This window comes from Bos indicus x Bos taurus, chromosome 9 (assembly GCF_003369695.1).
Source record: "Bos indicus x Bos taurus breed Angus x Brahman F1 hybrid chromosome 9, Bos_hybrid_MaternalHap_v2.0, whole genome shotgun sequence".
Lineage (NCBI taxonomy): Eukaryota > Metazoa > Chordata > Mammalia > Artiodactyla > Bovidae > Bos > Bos indicus x Bos taurus.
In genome coordinates, this window is record NC_040084.1 from 13,350,741 (window position 1) to 13,371,524 (window position 20,784).

General features: G+C 41.3%; 1 protein-coding gene across 1 annotated transcript in view; it reads left to right on the forward strand.

Moving 5' to 3' along the window:
* CD109 (CD109 molecule) overlaps window positions 1-20,784 on the forward strand; it is a 134,555-nt gene that overhangs the window by 55,479 nt on the left and 58,292 nt on the right. Inside the window, exons 6-11 of the mRNA XM_027550947.1 lie at window positions 4,638-4,677; window positions 7,562-7,646; window positions 16,779-16,875; window positions 17,145-17,286; window positions 17,965-18,074; window positions 20,432-20,656. Coding sequence (XP_027406748.1) covers window positions 4,638-4,677; window positions 7,562-7,646; window positions 16,779-16,875; window positions 17,145-17,286; window positions 17,965-18,074; window positions 20,432-20,656 — 699 coding nt within the window. The remainder of the gene's footprint in view (window positions 1-4,637; window positions 4,678-7,561; window positions 7,647-16,778; window positions 16,876-17,144; window positions 17,287-17,964; window positions 18,075-20,431; window positions 20,657-20,784) is intronic.

A 20,784-nucleotide genomic window follows, 5' to 3' on the forward strand; every position in this document is an offset into this window, starting at 1 on the left:
GAGAGTGAAAAAGTTGGCTTAAAGCTCAACATTCAAAAAACTAAGATCATGGCATCCATCACTTCATGGCAAATAAATAGGGAAACAATGGAAACAGTGAGAGACTTTATTTTTGGGGGCTCCAAAATCACTGCAGATGGTGACTGCAGCCTTGAAATTAAAAGACGCTTGCTCCGTGGAAGAAAAGCTATGACCAACCTAAACAGCATATTAAAAAGCAGAGACATTACTTTGCTGACAAAGGTCTGTCTAGTCAAAGCTATGGTTTTTCCAGTAGTCATGTATGGATGTGAGATTTAGACTATAAAGAAAGCTGAGTGCTGAAGAATTGATGCTTTTGAACTGTGGTGTTGGAGAAGACTCTTTAGAGTTCCTTGGACTGCAAGGAGATAAAACCAGTCAATGGTTAAGGAAATCAGTCCTGAATATTCATTGGAAGGACTGATGTTGAAGCTGGAACTCCAATATGATGTGGGGAACTGACTCATTGGAAAAGATTGAAGGCAGGAAGAGAAGGGGATGAGAAAGGATGAGATGGTTGGATGGCATCACCGACTTGATGGACATGAGTTTCAACAACCCTTGGGAGTTGGTTGTTCCAACTCCCAAGAAGGACAGGGAAGCCTGGTGTGCTACAGTCTATGAGATCGCAAAGAGTAGGACATGACTGAGTGATGGAACTGAACTGAACTCCTGCATTGGCAGGTGGATTCTTAACCACTGAACCACCAAGGAAATCCAGAAGTCCAGAACATTCTCTAGAACATTCAGGTGGAAGTGTCCAGAAGATGTATTTGAGTCTAAATCTCCAGCTTGAGATAAAGTTTTAGAAGTGTTTACTGTAGAGATTGCAGTTAACACCATGGAAGTTGAACTAACTTACGGGAAGAGCACGGGGCTCAGGATAGGAAGGACCAACGTTTCAAGATCAGAAAGGACCGTTAAGGAAACAAGGAATGATTCAGAAACATACTCAAGAGTACCAGGAGAACAGAAGATGTGACAACATCTATAGACAGAATGAAGGGGAGGAGACAGTAAACAGAGAGATGGAAAATCCAGGTATTGTCAGGGATGATTGGTAATGTAGGAGGCAGGAAGGGAGACTTCATTTCAGATGTAATCTAATGTAACCACTTGTGTTAAATAATTGCCTAAGTGTTGATTTCAAGGCTGTTTAAAGGAGGCCCAAACAGTGAATTTTCTACATTTGTCAAAGCTAGCACTTTTATTCAATATAAAACATGTTATTTTGAGAACTTTTTTGTATCAGACACTCTTTTAAGTTAACATGTCAAGGGATAAACTATGAAGGGTAAAAACATGATCCAACATGGACCTGGCCATGAAGGAACTTACAGCAAGGGAAGCCATGTACCTAAATATTTTGGATACAGGGTAAAAAGTGATGAAGAAGGGCTGAAGTGCAAGGAGGCAGAGAGATTACTTTTGTTTTAGTTTAATTTTTTTTTGTTTTGTTTTCAAACTTTGAACTCTTTATTTATTTATTGTATTGTGGTGAAACCATTTACCTCAGGTTGGGACTTGAACCCATGTGGCTGGGACTCGAACCCAGCCAAAACCCACAGTGACTGGTTTCAGGACCTAATGAAGCTCAGGTTCTTGATGTCTCATCACAGAAGGAATTCAGTGAGAGACAAAGTGATAGGTAAGAAGCAGATTTATTTAGATTCAGAGAGAAGCGCACTCCATGGACAGAGTGTGGGCCGTCACAGAGGGTGAGTGCTGGCTGTGAAATGTGGGGTGGCTAGTTTTTATAGGATGAGTGATTTCATATGCTAATGAGTGGGAGGATTATTCCAACTAGTTTTGGGAAGGGGTGGAGATTTCCAGGGCCTGGGCCGCCGCCACTCCTTGGTCTTTTGACAGTGTCTTGCAACTGTCATGGTGTCTCTGGGTGTGTCATTTAGCTTGCTGATTGAGAGTCAAGGTCTAATCAAAGTCGACTTCTCTGCCATCTTGGATTCATTTGACTTTAACCGGTTTATGTTGTGTCCTTGGGCTATGTCATTCTTTCAAAAGTTGTGCCTGGCCCTTTTCCTCCTGTTACAGGGGTGCAGCCAGTTAACAGTGTGGTGGTGTTTCACATGCACAGTGATGGGATTCAGCCACACACATACATGTATCTGTGTGTGTTGAGTTGCTTCAGTCGTGTCCGACTGTGTGCTCCCCCACGGACCTGCAGCTTTCTAGGTTCCTCTGTCCATGGGATTCTCTGGGCAAGAATACTGGAGTGTGTTGCCACGTCCTCCCCCAGGGGATCTTCCCACCCCAGGGACTGAGCCTGCATCTTTTTGCCTAACCTGTATTGGTAGGCGGGCTCTTTACCACTAGCGCCACCTGGGAAGCCCATGTGTTCATTCTCCCCTAAACTCTCCTCCCGTCCAGGCTGGCACATAACACTGAGTAAAGTTCCATGTGCTATACAATAGGTCTTTGTTTGTTATCCATTTTGAATATAGCAGTGTGTACATGACCTTCCCAAACTCCCTAACTATCCCTTTCTCCCGGCAACCATGAGTTTGTTTTCTAAGTCTGTGAGTCTCCTTCTGTTTTGTAAGTAAGTTAGTTTATATCATTTCTTTTTAGATTCCACATATAAGGGATGTCATATGATATTAAAGAGATTACTTTTAGATTGGGGATCCAGGGAAGCACGTATTATTTGATCTAGGTCCTGGCAGGAGATTAGAGGTAGAAGTGTGTGTAAGTCAAGCGTAGGGGGCTGAGAGCAGAAGCACAGTGCATGAAAGTCTAGGGTACTGTCGCCTTGCAGAACTGCTCTGGACTGTGTCTGCTCCCTCTTGAGACTGACCCTCTGGTGCTGAGGACTGTAGTTTACCTTTACAGAGCTTCATGCCATGTTTTACATGAGATACTCACGTGGCATTTGCTATATGAGCTTAACTTGATCAGCAGACATCATCATTATTAAACTGCTTGTTCACAGCCTTACCAGTTGTAAAGCAATAAGCAATTTAAAGACTAGAATTCTCACATTATCAGTAAAATGGGTATTACAGGTACATTACTTTCTTGATTTGATTTTTGAGGATAGCAAATCAGAACTTAAAAATGAATCAAAAACATGTAATTTATACCATTCCTATATGTGACATGAAAACACTTTAAGATAGAAGGGACAAATGTGAGATTCTTAAAGACTGCTCAACACAATTTCTTTGGGATCTACTTTAAATGACAACGTTGAAGCCAAGCTTTAGACAATTATTTTGCTTATGTGTAACTAGTTACATTTGTCTTATACTTTGAAATGAACTGTATTCTTTAAGCATTAAAAAAAATTGCTGGTGTGCACTTTATTTATTAAAATTTTATTATTTATTGAGGTATAGTTGATTTATACTATCATATTAGTTTAGGAGGTATAGAGTTACTTTAGATTAAATAAATAATGATTTTTTAAAAATGTTATTTATTTGCTTTGATAAATTTAGGGAATCAGAATTGGAATACACATTTCTTTAGTGGAATTTCTTAGCTATTTTGAAGTGGTTCTGTTTAATGTGTTAACTATGATTAGGAGTGGACAGATAGAAACATGAGGAGTTGGGGAAAAAAGATATTTCTAGGCCACACGTTTTCTTTTTTGTTATTGTTGTTTACTTTGGGGAAAGCTCTCTCTGTTTAAAAAAAAGTGTTTTTTTTTTTTAACTTTCACTTTGTGTTGGGGGTATAGCTGATTAACAATGTTGTGATCATTTCAGGTGGACAGGAAAGGGTATCCATTCTCCCCCAAATTCCCCTCCCATCCAGGCAGCCGCATAGCATTGAGCAGAGTTCTAAGTGCTGTACAGTAGGTTCTTGTTATTCGTTTTAAATATAGTGGTGTGTACATGGCTGTCCTAAGCTCCCTAACTATCCCTTCTGCCCATCCCCCGGACTCTGCAACTAGAAGTTCCTCATCTAAGTCTGTGAGTGGTTTCTGTTTTGTAAATAAGTTCTTTTGTATCATGTCTTTATAGATTCCACAAAGAAGGGATGTTACATGATATTTCTCCTTCTATGACAGGTCACACGTTTTCTTGTTGATCTTGGAAAAAGAAATGATATCTGTTAAAATAGGGTAGAGTATATTGACTTAAGGATTATCGTAGACAATACTTCAAGCAATTAGGAAGATAAAGGGTGTTGGTCCATGATGATTTTGTATCCTCGACTATTTTATGTATTTGAATAGTGTGTAATTTTATTTTCTTCATTGTTTAGCTTTGATAGGGATATACAAACCAAATTTGAAGTCATTTCTTGTTAGTTTGCCATGCTTCATAAATAACCTGATTTAATTTTGTTGTAATTTCACAAATGAGGAAAGTGAGGTAGTTTGTTTCAGTGACCTGCAGTGAATTAAAGAGACAGGTCACCTTTTCATGTTAGTGAATTGTTAAGAAAAACTCATGAAATTCACAGACTTCATGTTGCAGGTGATTAAAAATAAAATTTTGTAAAGTTGAAATAAATTGTTTTGTTCATCAAATAATTATAAAAGTTTATTTAAAGTTTTTTCTAAATATTTTTGTGAAGTGAGTAAACAGATGAAGTAATTAAATAGAAACTCATTTATTTTCTTGTCTTTTTTTTCTTTCTCCCAATAGGACCAGACATACTATCAATCATTTCAGGTTTCAGAATATGGTAAGAATTCTTCAACTTATTTTGAAGGAATACACATTTGTTCCTTTCCACAGGGAAAAGAGAAATTTCTAAGAGGTGTATTATTTAAAGTAAAAACCCCAATGGAGGTAAAATCCTGGTATTTCTATAGGTCTGAACATTTTTTCTCTGTAAAAGATCATTATAAAGAGTGAAGTGGGAATGAGGTTGCCTGTAGTCCCATGATTCTACTCTTATGCACAGTTATTCTGTTTTTATATTTTGCTGTGATCATAACATATTTAAATTTTTTTTTTTAAAGCATAACCTCAGTGATTTCCTGATTTTCCCATTTTTCACTTGGTCAACACTAGTAAAGACCGGGTTTAACTTGGGTAAATCCTCTTCCTGCGGGTGCCGCTTTTGTAATGTCGTAGTTGGAAACACGTCGGTGTAAACCATGTGGGACCCACCGGCTTTTTGTTGGTGCGTGGAGAGGAAGGAAGGCTGAGAGTGAATGCGTAGGATCCCAGTATTAGTTATACTTTGAACAACTATTCTGAGGTTGTACACAAAGCTCTTCTGTCTGGTTTGTGTTATTTTTTGAGAGTGTGTCCCATTTGGGCATTAGTAATTCTGGAAAGTCATCTACTTGCACATTTGTGGCTCTGGTCCACGTGTCTCTCACAGCGCTGTCACAGCTCAGTTTCATGACCAGCTGGAACAGGGAGCAGCGAAGCTTTTCCCTATAGATGGCCAGATAGGGAAACCTGATGCTCTGTGGCTCCCATGGCTCCGTCTTAACTACTCAGCTTTGCCATCGTAGCACACAGCAGCTGTAGGCAATATGTAAGTGAAAGTGGCTGTGATCCAGTACAGTGTTATTTATGGACATGGAAATTTCGATTTCACATGATTTTCACATGTTATGAAATACTCTTCTTATGATTTTTTCCCCCAACCAATTAGAAACGTACAAACCGTTCTTAGCTCCTGCTGGTCTTTGTTTACTGACCTCTGATCTGGAACTGTTTTGTCCAGTTCAGGGTTCACTCAGCACATTGAATACTTGAAATGTGGCTGGTCCATATGGAGATGTGCTCTCAGCGTGTAAAATACCCAATTTTGAAGATGATATGAATAAAGAAATTAATAATTAAATTATTTATATTATTACATGTTGCAATGATATTTTGGCTATATGAGGTTATATAAAATGTTGCAAAAATTAATTTCACCTGATTTTTTTTTCCTTTTTAAATGTGGCTGCTGGACATTTGAAATGACACCGCATGGCTCACATTTTGTTTCTTTTGGACAGCCCTGATCTCGAGGAATAAGTCAGAGGTGGCTGTGACTCTCATAGGCTGTTTTTATGTCACGTAGGAGTGGTGCTGGGTGGTGGTATGTTGTTGAAGGAGGTATGTCGCGGAGGCAGAATTGATCGTCAACCTTTGATATCTGAGGAGGGGACATTCTGATTTCCTTGTTCTGAGGAAATTCCACCCCTGGGTGGCCCCGAGTTTTGTGCCGGTGCAGAGTCCTGGACTGGTCTTGGTCTTGGAGTGTCCGGGCCCTCCAGGGTCTTTCACCTGGAGCTGGAGGCTCTCCTGTTCTGCTGATTCCTTGGTCATCTTGTTTTGTCTCTTTTAGTAATTATTAGGAGATGAATCTAATTCATTGGTCAGTGAAGTTAAAGAAGAGAATTATTTCTATAGGTTTGTTTAGATTGGTAGGAAATATTTTCTTTTAACTCCAGTGAAGTGCTTTGTATTAAATAATATTACTATTTATGAAATATTTCACAGCTTAATTGTATTTGTTGTTGTTGTTCAGTCACTAAGTCATGTCCGACTCTCTGTGACCCCATGAACTGCGGCACGCCAGGCTTCCCTGTCCTTCACAATCTCCTGGAGTTTGCTCAAACTCATGTCCATTGAGTTGGTGATGCCATCCAACCAGATTGCATTACATAATTATTACTATTTATAAAATATTTCATAGCTGAATTATATAAAGCCAGCCAAAGTAGGGGTTTCTAATTTTGGGATTACCTTCAGGAACCAGTACCTGTTGCACAAGACAAGCATCATTACTTGTAGTCATATCTTAGTAATTAACTAGAAATCCTAGTACACAACTTTCTCTTCATGACATTCCATTGGGTTAGACTGTCACCAGATTTGCCTTTGATGGTCTCAAAGGGTGCAGATTCTCTGTGAATGCATGTATGTCAGCCTGCAGAAGGAGAGTCTTAGGGCCTCAGGATGTGCTTTTAGAAACCAAATTGGAACAAAGTCCTCAGAAGTAGCTATTTATCATGTAATATGGAAATATTTTAACAGGTAGTAAGTGCACACTAACGGGAGACAGTTGAATGAAAAAGCCGGGTCTTCTAGCACTCAGATGGCTTTGCCTCTAGGGTTCTGGATGCAATTTATTTATTTTTGGTTTAACTTTTTCTATTAAACTTTTTATTTTGTATTCGAGTACAGTCGATGAACAGTGTTGTGATAGTTTTAGGTGAACAGTGAAGGGACTCAGCCATGCATGTACGTGTATCCGTTCTCCCCCTAAGTCCTTCCCACCCAGGCTTCCACGTGACACTGACAAGAGTTTCCTGTGCTGTGCACTGTGTCCCTGTTAGTTATCTGGATACAGCTTAGATTCTGCCGGGGGGAGGCTTCACAGACATGACTGTCCACAGCAGCCCTGCCCTTTTGGTGTCTCGTCACCAGCCTTTTAGGGTTTCAGATTTTGAGTGGAGTGAAGTACTTTCATCAATGTGTTAATGTGTATTTGGAGGCTAACGAATTTAAGTTTAAATAATACCAACACCTTTAGGACAGTTCTATTCTCTAGTTTGTTAAACTGTAAAATAAGAGGAAAATGGACGGTTTAAAATATTCTTGCTTTTCTTTTCCAGTATTACCAAAGTTTGAAGTTGCTTTGCAGACACCATTATATTGTTCTTTAAATGCTAAGAGTTTAAATGGTACCGTCACAGCAAAGTAAGTATCATATTGCTTTTTATGACTATAAGCTGTTGTGAAACTGCATGACAGAGAGCTCATTATATACCCCAGAACATGAGCGCAACATGTTGCTTGTTAAAATACCCCAATGGACAGGAAGCAAGTATTTATAATAAATAATTAGGCATGGAACATGTCTGCACAGGTCTTTGCAGCCATTTCTCTGCTTCTAAGCTGATCCAATCATAAAATATTCCCTATAGGCTAGTGTCTTTCCAAGACTAGTCGAGAGATTTACCTTATAGATTCTGCAGGATTGGAAAAAAAAAAAAAGGCTTTATCTTTATTTATTCCTCATTCAGCTGACATGGTTAAGGCAACTTACTCTTTTAAATGCTAATTATTTTCTCTGTCAATAATTGGGGAGGGGTTTGGTTCCCTGGGGCTTCCCTGGTGGCTCAGATGGTAAAGAATTTGCCTGCAATGTGGAAGACCTGGGTTTGATCCCTGGGTCAGGAAGATCCCCTGGAGAAGGGAATGGCTACTGACTCCAGTTTCTTGCCTAGAGAATTCCATGGACAGAGGAACCTGGCGGGCTACAGTCCATGCGGTCACAAAGAGTCAGACGTGACTGAGCGACTAACACTTTAATTGTTTTCACTTGGTTCCCTTATTGCAGTTGGCAGATGAATCAGTAGTTCACATTCATCATCCATTTCATCATGCGTACACAGAGACTTCCAACCCCCTGCTGTGTAACTTCTGTGGCTTTCATGATTTCATAATTTTGATCCACTGGCTTGAAGAGCGCAGCATTTTGTTTGCCGAGGCAAAAAGCATACTTGGATTTCCAGACCAGTGACTCTTGAAAGTGTAGGATAAACTTGCCCTCAAGTAAATCCAGCACTGATTACTTGTAGCATTTAAACATTTTAATTTTTAAAGTTTTTAAAAATTTTAGTTTAAAAATTTTTTGTCCCTCCCCATTTCCCAGGGTTTGCAAGGACTTGGCTGGGGTGACACCTGTGACATGGGTCCCTCCTTGGCTACCTGTCAGTGGGCTGGAGTCGGCCTGGGTGGCTAAGGCCTCCACGGGACAGCAGCCTGTGGGCTGGGGTCCCACCTAATCCTCTGAGGACCTGGGACCTGATGGAGCATTGCAGTACCCTTTCCTGTTCAGTTGTCCCTCCTCTGTGTCACTTGCATCTCCTCTCCCAGACCACAGGGTGGTCCCAGTAAACCTCAGCAGACTCCCAGTGACCTCTGCAGCTCTTTTGGAGAAGTACTTGCTTTTCCTTCCCAAGAAAGGCTGTGCCATGCAGCATTTATTTTGTGTGTGTGTGTATGTGTGTGTGTGTGTTAGTCGCTCAGTCATGTCTGACTCTTTGTGACCCCATGGACTGTGGCCTGCTAGGCCCCTCTGTCCATGGAATTCTCCAGGCGATAATAGTGGACTGGGTTGCTATTCCCTTATTCAGGGGATCTTCCTGACGGAGGGATCGAACCCAGGTCTCCTGGATTGGAGTCAGATTCTATACCCTCTGAGCCACCAGGGTTTACATTTATTTATTTCATTTTTGATTGTGTTGAGTCTTTGTTGCTACAGGGGGCCTTTCTCTAGTTGTGGCGAGCAGGGGCTACTCTTCATTGCGGTGCGTGGGCTTCTCATTGCCGTGGCCTTTCATTGCAGAGCACAGGCTCTAGGCGTGTGGGCTTTAGTACTTGCAGCACACGGCTCAGTAGTTGTGGGGCACTTTTGCACATGGCATCTTCCCAGACTGGGGATCGAACCTGTGTCCCCTGCATTTACAGGCAGATTCTTATCCACCAGACCGCCATGGAAGTCCTGGCATTTATTTTTGATGTGTCAGTGTCTGTACTCAGGTTTGTGAAATTTATTTAGTTTCAGAATTTATTTGTAATAGCTGGTAACAACTGTACCCCATGTCACCACTGTCCCCTCATAGTATTCCTCTCTTGTTGGGGGTCTGTGGCAGTGGCAAGCGTGGGCAGTGAGTTCACGCACCAAAACGTCTGAGGACTCCTGTTTTAGATTCTTCTTGCAAACAAATCATGTGAATCCCTGTGTATACCAAGCTAGTTCAACTAAGAGCTAGCTTCCAATGTGAATGTGGGTACTGTGGCTGGATTTATGGTTTAGAAAACACATAAATGCCTGCTTTTTCATATTATTATCCTGCTCTTGATCTTAGCTGAAGGTCAAGCATTCTGTCTGGGTTTTATTTGGAATTCTTTGACTAACACATATAAAACTTAGTGACTGCAAATCCACATAAACCATCTGTGTGCACATGGATTAAGTTGAAAGTGGATATCTTCTTTTTTTCTGTTTTTAGTTTTCAGGCATGTGCCAGGGATTTAGACACAACTAGTTAAAACAGTGGTTCTTAAACTCTGGTAACTGTCTAGAAAATTTATTATACACTTTTCAGAGAGGGTGAATCCCTTGAACAACACTGACAGACAGCCTCTTCCTCATGCCAAGCAGAGCCTTGGGGACCTCTTGGCACAGAGGCCTTTCTATCCCCCATTTCTTGTAGGCAAGATTCCAGCCTCCATGACCTTTCCTGAGTTCCAAAGGGCAGACTTTGGGGGACTTCCCTGGTGGTCCAGTGGTTAAGAAGCCGCCTGCTAATATAGGGTACGTGGGTTTGATTCCTGGTCCGGGAAGATTCCACATGCCATGGGCAACTAAGCTCATTCCCACAACTACTGAGCACACACTCTGTTGCGCCTGTGAGCTGCGAGTGCTGAAGCCCTTGTGCTCCAGAGCCCAGACTCTGCGACAAGAGACGCCACCCCACGAGAAACACGCAGCCTGCATCTAGAGATTAGTCCCCACTCAGAGCAACTAGAGAAAGCCTGGGTGGAGCAACCAAGACCCAGGGCAGCCAAAAATAAGTAAATATGAAGGGCAGATGGGAACAGTTGTGGGCAGATTCCTTACCATCTGAGCCTCCAGGGAAGCCTACTATATAACTGCTTCCTATTCACCAGGGAGAGGGGGGCACAGTTCTTGAGGCGCTAGCCTACTGTGTTCCCCTTTTGTCTGGCAAAGAAGTAAAGCCACTTTTTCCTTTTTCTCTGTACTCTGTCTCCATATTTCTGTTTGACACTGGTGCACAGAGAGGCAAGGTTTTGGCAGCGTGTTCCTTCAGTGCAGGGCTCTTCTGATGTCAGGTGATGATGGGCGAATTGTGACCTGACCTGGAATGAAGAGTGCATCATCAAGTAGTTAACATCTTCCGTTTGGTGGGGTTTTTAGCTCTGCTGCTGCTACTGCTAAGTCGCTTCAGTCGTGTCTGACTCTGTGCGACCCCATAGACGGCAGCCCACCAGGCTCTGCCATCCCTGGGATTCTCCAGGCAAGAACACTGGAGTGGGTTGCCATTTCCTCCTCCAATACATGAATGTGAAAAGTGAAAGTGAAGTCGCTCAGTCGTGCCTGACTCTTAGCGACCCCATGGACTGCAGCCTATCAGGCTCCTCCATCCATGGGATTTTCCAAGCAAGAGTTCTCTGCAGAAGAGCTCAAAGACATGGTTCTGTGTATCGCTTGAGGCGGAACCAGGACCCTGCCCCGAGGCTGCACTATTGTTTCCTGACTGCTCCTCCCTTGTCTCGGCACCTTCTCCCTTCCCTGATTAACAGCTGCTTGATCATGTCATTTGGAAGTCAGGAAAGGGGACACAGAAAGGTTTTTGTGCCCAGGAGCCCCACAGGGTCCCGTTCGGTTTCAATTGCATTTTGTCTAAAAAAACAATGTACCTACCTTGATTAAAAAGTGCTTTATTCTTAAAGAAGACTAACCGTTATCCGAGCCTTCGGTGAATTGTAATGTGTTTGCAGTAGTGAAATTGATCTCTGATCACAGATCACCACAACAAATATAATAGTGACGAAAAAGCTTGAAATATTATGAGAATTACCAAAATATGTCAGACAGACATGAAGTGAGCAGATGCCTTTGGGAAAAGGGCACCAGTAGAGTTGAGTATCAAAAAGTGAAAGTGTTAGTTGCTCAGTCATGTCCGACTCTTTCTGACCCCATGGACTGTACCCTGCCAGGCTCCTCTGTCTATGGAATTTTTCAGGCAAAAAGAGTGGGTAGCCATTCCCTTTTCTAGGGGATCTTCCTGACCCAGGGGTTGAACTCAGGTCTCCTGCATTTCAGGCACATTCTTTACCATCTGGGCCACCAGGGAAGCCCTTACTCATTGCGAGATTGCCACAAAACTTTGATTGGTAAAAAGCACAGTATCTGTGCACTTCACAATATCTGTGATGTGCAATAAAGCAAAGCACAATAAAATGAGGTCTGCCTGTAGTCCATTCCGAAATTTGCTTCCTATTACCCCTCCTTCCTTCAGGCTTCAGTTGCCTAGGGGTGTCCATAGTGGGGGCCAAGGAAGGCGGTCTGCCCCAGGGCAGCTCAGATCTTACGTGTGAATTCAAAGGGGTGGCTCCCAAGATGGCTGAGGAGGCCCTTTGCCTGAGGTCTGTGGATAAACGGTCCTTTTCCACCCCAGCATTCATGAGTTCTCAATCTACCAGTGTGTTTCAGGAGGGTCTGCTTTTACTCAGATTGTGTATATAATTTGCAACTTTGCAACAGATTCAGGAAATCTTTTGACTAGCAAGGTCTTTTACCAGTCTCTAAAAATTGGCATATTCCTAATTTATAAATACTGTGTCCTGAAGGAGATGGAGGTGATGACGGTGAAGTAACCATCATCCTATGTCTATTGAGAACACATCTCTCCTTCCTTCAGGCTCATCCTTCCAGTTTGCCTTGGATTGGGTCTCTGTCAGGAGAGTCCTGGCCCACTTCCCTTCTCATCTGTGTCTGAATTCTTCCATTATGTATCTTTAACCTTCTGCTGTTTGGTGGGATCTTCACTCTGTATTTAAACATTTCTGTCATAGAGGGAAACAAACCCTCCCTGATTATCCTGCCTCCTCCTAGCTGCTGCCCCGTCTCTCACCTCTTTGTAGAGTTCCAGCTGCCTGTTTGTGCTTCTTCCCATCCCTTTTGTTCTTCAGTCCCCTGCCTTCTGCTTTTCTCCTTCACCATGGATCAAAACCGTTTTCACTACGGCACAAAGCCCTCCTTCTTGCCTTACCTTGTGGCTGCTTTCTTAGGCTGTTACAAATTTTTGCCCCCCTTGCAGCACTGGACATTTCTGTCCTCTCATTTCCTTTCTGGCTTTTCTCCTTTTGCTTTGGTTACTCCTTTGAGACTCTTTGCAGACAATATCCACATTGTAAACATTCTTATTCCTTAGAGCTCCATCTTTGGCTCTCTTTTCTTTTTTTACACATTTACTCAGAGTTTTCTTCTCTATGGCCAGAGCTTCTGCTACTGTTTATAATTTGATGAAACCTGAATCCATACTGGGCTTCCCTGGTAGCTCAGTGGTAAAGAATATGCCTGCTAATGCAGGAGACACAGGTTTGATACCCAAGTCAGGAAGAACCCCTGGAGAAGGAAATGGCAACTCACTCCAGTATTCTTGCCTGGGAAGTCCCAGGCGGGCTCCACTCCGTGGGCTCCACTTCCCTGGTAGCTCAGTGGTAAAGAATATGCGTGCTAATGCAGGAGACACAGGTTTGATACCCAAGTCAGGAAGAACCCCTGGAGAAGGAAATGGCAACTCACTCCAGTATTCTTGCCTGGGAAGTCCCAGGCGGGCTCCACTCCGTGGGATCCCAGAGTCCAACACAACTAAACAACAACAACAACAACAACAACAAAATCCGTCTCTCCAGCCTTCATGTCTAGCTTGACAGTCAGATCCTTATGTCTCGCTGCTTTCTGGACGTTGTCCACTGGATGTCCCACAGATACTTGAAACAGGTTGTCTTCCCCAGCCCTGGTTCTCTGCATCCTTCTCTTGGTGGACTGCACCTCCCTCTCTCTAGCTGCCCAGGTCAGCTGTACTCCTCCGACTCCCTCAGTCCCCACAGCCGCCAACATCCAGTACTGCTGGTTCTGTCTCCTTGTGAACGTCGCTCAGTCGTGTCCGACTCTTTGCGACCCCATAAACCGCAGCACGCCAGGCCTCCCTGTCCACCAACTCACAGAGTTCACTCAGACTCATGTCCATCGAGTCAGTGATGCCATCCAGCCACCTCATCCTCCATTGTCCCCTTCTCCTCCTGTCCCCAATCCCTCCCAGCATCAGAGTCTTTTCCAATGAGTCAACTCTTTGCATAAGGTGGCCAAAGTACTGGAGTTTCAGCCTTAGCATCACTCCTTCCAAAGAAATCCCAGGGCTGATCTCCTTCAGAATGGACTGGTTGGATCTCCTTGCAGTCCAAGGGCCTCTCAAGAGTCTTCTCCAACACCACAGTTCAAAAGTATCAATTCTTTGGCGCTCAGCTTTCTTCCCAGTCCAACTCTCACATCCATACCTGACCACTGGAAAAACCATAGCCTTGACTAGACGGACCTTTGTTGGCAAAGTAATATCTCTGCTTTTCAACATGTTATCTAGGTTGGTCATAACTTTTCTTCCAAGGAGTAAGCGTCTTTTAATTTCATGGCTGCATTCACCATCTGCAGTGATTTTGGAGCCCCAAAAAATAAAGTCTGACACTATTTCCACTGTTTCCCCATCTATTTCCCATGAAGTGATGGGACCAGATGCCATAATCTTAGTTTTCTGAATGTTGAGCTTTAAGCCAACTTTTTCACTCTCCTCTAGTGTTTTTTACTGAGTTCTTTTCTAGTTTCAAGTGTTTTGAAACATCTCACCCAGCCCCTCATCTCCCCTCCCAAAGCCTCCTCCCAAATTTTATCTGTGTGTCCAAGTGCTTTTTCTGACCAAGACGCCTTTACATAGGCAATTTCAGTGTGGCTTCTTGCCCCTAAGCGTCTATCCCTGGGTCACATGGCTAGATCACCTCTTTGAGGGTGGGTCTCTGTTGTGGTTACTACCGCACAGTGCCAGTCATGGAGTGGACTTCCAATAAATGCCTATTGAAAGAATAAATAGATGAAACAATGTGACTCCTGAGATTTCAGTTTCAAGCTGTGTGTAGCACAGCAGAGGCCTCTATACCTAACCAAAAGCCTCTTATTTTGAGTGAACTAAGTTAAGGTGTATGGGAAATAGTTTTGGTTTTGTCACCGAATTAGGGAGTAAAGAGTAGGACTTGAAATCCAGTTGTCTCTTGTGTGTACTTTGAAAGATGAGTTCTGTTGTCTTACCACTCGGAGAGTTGTTATTAAGTTATAAATATGACTTTAAATATTTCATATTAGCTCTTATAGTCATCTCTATGAGTGGATAATAACAATTTTGGTTATTTTTGCTAGTAGCCATCTGTCCCATCAAAGTATAGTTGATGTGCAGAGGGTTACTGGAAATTTCTTGGAGAAGAAGGTTAACACTCTCTTTTAGTTTAAAAATTTTTAGCTGAGAAGAATAAAAACCTGCATTTGTTTATTAGCTTTGATGTGAACATCTGCTCAGTATTCCCACCTCATTAAAATAAATAATAGATTCTTTCTTCTCATCATAGTAGGTTTAATAGGATTGTAAAGAAAATAACATGGCATACATCTAATTACTTCCATAATCCTTATGGACAGTAAAACTTAAAAAATATTATTTTTATAATCTAAGGCTTATTAAAATGTAGTTATTATTTGATGAGTTGAGATATTTGTATCCTGGAAATGACGTGGAAAAAATGGTGGGGAGAAATATGAATTATAATGATAGGTTCACTCTTTTAGGTATTATTTTGTAAACCTATTGTGCTATGGTTGTTTTCTGGGAAAAAAAAAAAAGTCCTTGTTTGGTTAATGATATCATAGAATATCTTTGACTTACTTTTTAAAAGTTGTTGAACTGTTACTTTCTGAATGATTAGTTTATTCCCCAAAGTATCTAGATTCTGTTTAGCACAATAAATCAGCTTGGGACTTGGAAAGCTAAATCCATGTCACATTTAAATAAAAATTAAAAATATTTGTGTCTGAGAATACTTTAAATAATGTATGAATTCTCAGCTCCCTGTACTATCATGTGATATAACTTTTAAAATATGATGTTCTGGTGTTCTAGTTACGCATTTATTTAATTTTTAACAAGATACATGCAGAGTTAGGTTTTACAAACTCTTTTGAATGTATGAATTTGATGCTGACATTGCTGTCTGGGGGTTTCCACTGACTTTATTGTTTTTGTTTGGAAGGGTGGTACATTTGAAGATGGACTGCTTTATTTTTTTAAATTTTGGAATATGCTATATTTTATCACCAGTTTTTGAGTTGAGTTGATCCAGACAAGGGGATGTTTTCTGTGATCCAATGAGGGATTCAGGAAGCGGGAGTTAACAATCACGGTTTTACAGTGCAAAATAAAATTAGCTTTCATGTTTGGCTGAGCATTTCGTAATAGAAATGGAAGGAACCCAGAAAATGCATTTATGGAAGGCTTTCTGACAGTGAAATGATTTACCAAAGACTGCCTCTCCTTTACACGAAGAGACGTTCCCATCATGAGAGAGGATACAGTTAAACAGTAGAATGCAAATCAGCAAGAGAGATATCTTCTTGACTCAAGAAGATAATTTTGGTAGTATGGGTTAAAAAATTGCTCTTATTTTAAATTTCTTTTCAAAAAGTGAATTTTCAATAGCTATGAGCATATTTGATGCCCTCGTGTCTTGGTCTAATAAACTCTGATGGTTAATATTGAAACATGCAGGAATGGGCCACAGTGAAATGCAATCTTAGCTAACATTTTAAAATGTTCAAAAGTTACAAAGTTTCCTGGGCATGCAGTTAATGGACCAGTCCAGATTTCTAAGGATAAAAGATTTTCATAATCTTTTAAGAAATCTTTCAACAGGAAACTGTCACTTCTAGTTATGATCAGATTTTCTCCAGAAGGCTGGGTAAAGTGTGTGTGTTGTGAACTGTTTTGAGGTATTATAATAAAAAATCTTCCCATTTTGGAGACTTAGTATCAAGGATCACCATTTTTTTTTTTTAATTTTTTATTCCTTTATTTCTCATGTGTTCCCCATCCTGAACCCTCAGCACATTCCTATGTTTTGCTTTTGAAAATTTTCAGTAAGAGCATGTTTTTAAATATAATTCTTTTAAGTTAGGTCCTGTTTATTATTTTTCAGGTATACATATGGGAAGCCTGTGAAAGGAGACCTAACACTTACATTTTTACCTTTATCCTTCTGGGGTGTGAAGAAAAATATTACAAAAACATTGAAGGTAACTTTTGCAGATATCTTTTAACTTGTAATGGGGAAAAACTATGTGTACATTCCCCAGTAATAAGAGTTTATACCGAATTAACAAAAAGTTGAGCATGAGAAAATCAAGAGCTTTCTGTCATTGGACAAATGAGAATTTGCCTATTTATTAAAATAATTAAAGTGGAAATAGAACCTTTGTATTGTTGTGACTTAGTTTGAATTTTATTTCTAAAATTTGAAGTGTTAAAGTGAAGAATGAAATTGAAAATTTTTTTAACAAAACAGATAAATGGATCTGCAAACTTCTCTTTTAATGATGAAGAGATGAAAAAGGTAATGGATTTTTCGGATGGACCTTCTGAGTACATGTACCTGTCTTCTCCTGGGCCAGTAGAAATTATAGCCACAGTGACAGAATCACTTACAGGTTTGTAGACTTTGAAGCATAGGCAAAGCTCTGTATGATGTGCTGCTCTGTCATCTCTTATTATAATTAGCATGTTCATTTGAGGGCATTGTTGCCTAAAGATGCTATTTAATGCTGAAATTGTCATGAATATTAGTCTGACTTGCAGAATGTTTTCATAATGATTTTCTTTGAACAACTGTGCTTCAACCACCTGTGATAGGTATTCATAATTTTTTCCATCTCTACTCTTTTTTTCAACCTGAAGACTACATGGAAGGGCTACCTTTTCAACTGACTAACCACCCTCCTTTTATTTTTTTTATATAGATATCCTCTGAAATCTCACCTGCTCCTAGACCATTTTCTCTTTTAATAATAAAATAAAGGTTAATTACTTGGATCTTTCTGTTGCTATTTTAATGGCTTTCATCAATCCCCAGAAGTACAAAAAGACTATTCTGTCAGTGGCCTGACCTTGGGTGCACATGTCATTGATGGGGGGCTCTGAAGGCGCTCAGAAGGGATCCACAGAGGACATAATAGAAGTGATGTTCCTTTTTGTGGCCAAGCCAAAGAGGCTTCTGTGCTCTGATATCCTAACCCTTTGGGAAGTAGCTCAGATGGAGAGATGTGGTGGATTGAAGCTGATGGTTATATATTACTTTTACTGTCTAAATGGTGCCATTTCCAAAACAGGTATCTCAAGAAATGCAAGCTCCAATGTATTTTTCAAGCAACATGATTACATCATTGAATTCTTTGACTATGCTACTGTCTTGAAGCCATCTCTCAACTTCACAGCCACTGTAAGTTGGCATGTTTAATAATGGTCTTAAAGCAGTAAGTTCAGTTTAGTGAAACAGGATGGGAGAGAGTACTTTTAGTGATAGTACTTTCAGTACTTTTCAAAAAATTTAAGCCCAAAGTAGATAAATTACTTTTCCCCTTCAGATATATGGGGCACACAGAATTGTTTCCAAATGACCTTTATCTAATTTATTTTTAAAAACTAGTTTCCAGAATATATTTTCTTCAAAGTATATTTAATAAATAATATAAATTAGATATTTAGAAATTAATTGAAGGGTTTAGATGCTAGTCAAAAAATTTCAATTTCAAAATTTCAAATTTGAAGTTTCAAAATTTCAGTTTGATTTTTATGACTAATTTTAGTTCTGTCTAAGATGTAGCATTGAAGATGATCATCTAATCTGGGACTTCTCCAGTAGTCCAGTGGTTAAAACTCTGCCTTCTAAGTGCTGGGGCATGGGTTCAATCCCTGACTGGGGAACTAAGGTTCCCCATGTTGCAGGCTGCCCGCAAAAGTTAAAAAATGATCAATTCTGTCTCAGTTTTTTGAGAGAATATTGGCCAAGTTAACATTTATTGGCCAAGTGAATTTTGACAGTCTGTAAGGCATGCTGCTGGGTGGGGCTCACTGACCAAAGAAGACCCTAGTCCCAGTCCTGGAGTCAGTACTTGTGATGGTGACAAGAGAATACACACATAGCTGTAATTCAAGGCAGGATAAAGATGTCATGAACACATTTCTATAGGGATTTAAAACTGGCAAATATTTTCTGCAAAGGGCGAGATAGTAAATATTTTTAGCTTTGCAGGCTACATGGTCTCAGTCACAGCTGTGCAACTCTGACATTGTAACATGAAAGTAGCCAGAGCCACTTGGTAACCAGGGGAGGTGGCCATGTTCCAGTAAAACCTGAAGAGAGACTGGATTTGGTCTTCCTGCCTGCCATAGTTTGCTAGTCCCTGGTTTAAAGAGAAAAGGGTCAGTTCTTATTGAGCAGATCAAGACAAGTTTTAGAGTTTGCAGGTTGGTGACTGTGGAGATTTGGGGGAAAGAATGTGCTCAGAGAGGGTCCTTTCCTGGTACCTTGCCCTGAACATCGCTCCTTTTCATTTTGCTCAGTATCCTTTTATAATAAACTGGCGATCGAGTGAGAAAAAAAAAGTTTTAGATAGCTCCTAATTTTAACAATCTTATAATTCAGACAGTTTGAAAGGATAGTTAAAAAGAAATCTGCAGAGATTGTCACCCAGGAATCTGCACATGGTAACATCCAAATGAACAGAGGGACAAAGAGAGTTCAGGGAAGAAGAGCTGGCTGCAGGATGGGGTGGGGGTCATTGGAAGGGGAAGATTTAGGCTCTTGGTTGCAAGATCAGCAGCATTTTTAGTGTTTGTGTGTGTGGGTAGGGAGCGGGGAACAAGATGAGCTGAGACACGCAAGGTGAGAGCTTTGGGTGGCAAGTCAGAGTACAGTCAGGTGTCAGTGACTGGACCCGGGCAGTGGCTGCAGAGAGCTCATGTCCGGGAGCAGACAGAGAGGAAACAAGAGGCGAAGCTTGGGGATTGCAGAGGGTCCTCCAGGTACCACGTGCTCCATGGGGATTGCAGAGGGTCCTCCGCGTCCCATGTGCTCTACACAGTGAAGAGCTTGGAGCCTCATGAACGTGGGAGGGATGTGGCAAAAGCTGGATTCCAGGGTGACTGGTGGGGTCTGTGTGTGGGAGGAGGGTGGTAGCCCTGGCATGAGAACATCAGGAGCCCCGTGGTGGTGGATGTGGGTGGAGAGCTTGTAAAAGACGTATAGGACTTGGTAGGCATCAGATTCGGAAGGTGGGGACAGGGATGGGCAATGCACAGATGTTAAGTATTGGAGAACTGTGATATTAGTACAAATGGGAAAGGCAGGATGGTTTCCCAGTTTTAGATGTGTTGAATTTGAGACAACAGGGGTGTGCAGGTAGAAATTTCCTTGAGGGCTTGGAGGTACTGAATGTGAGTTCCAGAGCCAGGTCAGGATGGCAGCAGGAGTGCTGAGACCTTTGAAGGTAAATGATAACGAGGCTTTGACAAATTCCCACAATTCGAGAGAGGGAAGGGGAACAAAAAAGGACACTGATACGATGTAGAAACTGGTGTGGAGTGAAGGAGGTTATTGTGGAGCCATGGAAGGCAAAAGAAGTGGAGTGGAGGCTGCCTGGAGATACCTCTGAACCTGGAAATTAGGGAACTGCTGATGACTTTTGAGAGTTCAGGTTCATGGGAATAGCACAGACGGAAACTGGATTCAATTAAACTTAAATCCTTTGCTTCTGTTGTTTACCTGAGTTCACAGTGTTTTCTTTTGACAATTAGGTGAAGGTAACCCGTTCTGATGGTCATCAGCTGACTCCTGAAGAAAGAAGAAATAATGTAGTCTTAATGGTGACTCAGAGAAATTATACTGAGTACTGGAGCAGATGGGACACTCAAAATCAGGAAGTAGGGGCTGTCCAGATCATAAATCATACTGTCCCCGCAAATGGAATCTTCAAGATCGAATTCCCAATCCTGGATGATTCCAGCGAGCTACAAGTGAAGGTGCCATTTGTTTCCCATCATTATGTTACTGCAACAACAACATTAAAATTGCAGTCTGGTGGTAGGCACTCAACTTATTGGGAGGTTAAAGTGCGCAGGAAGTGGACACATATTTTTATTTAAAAGAG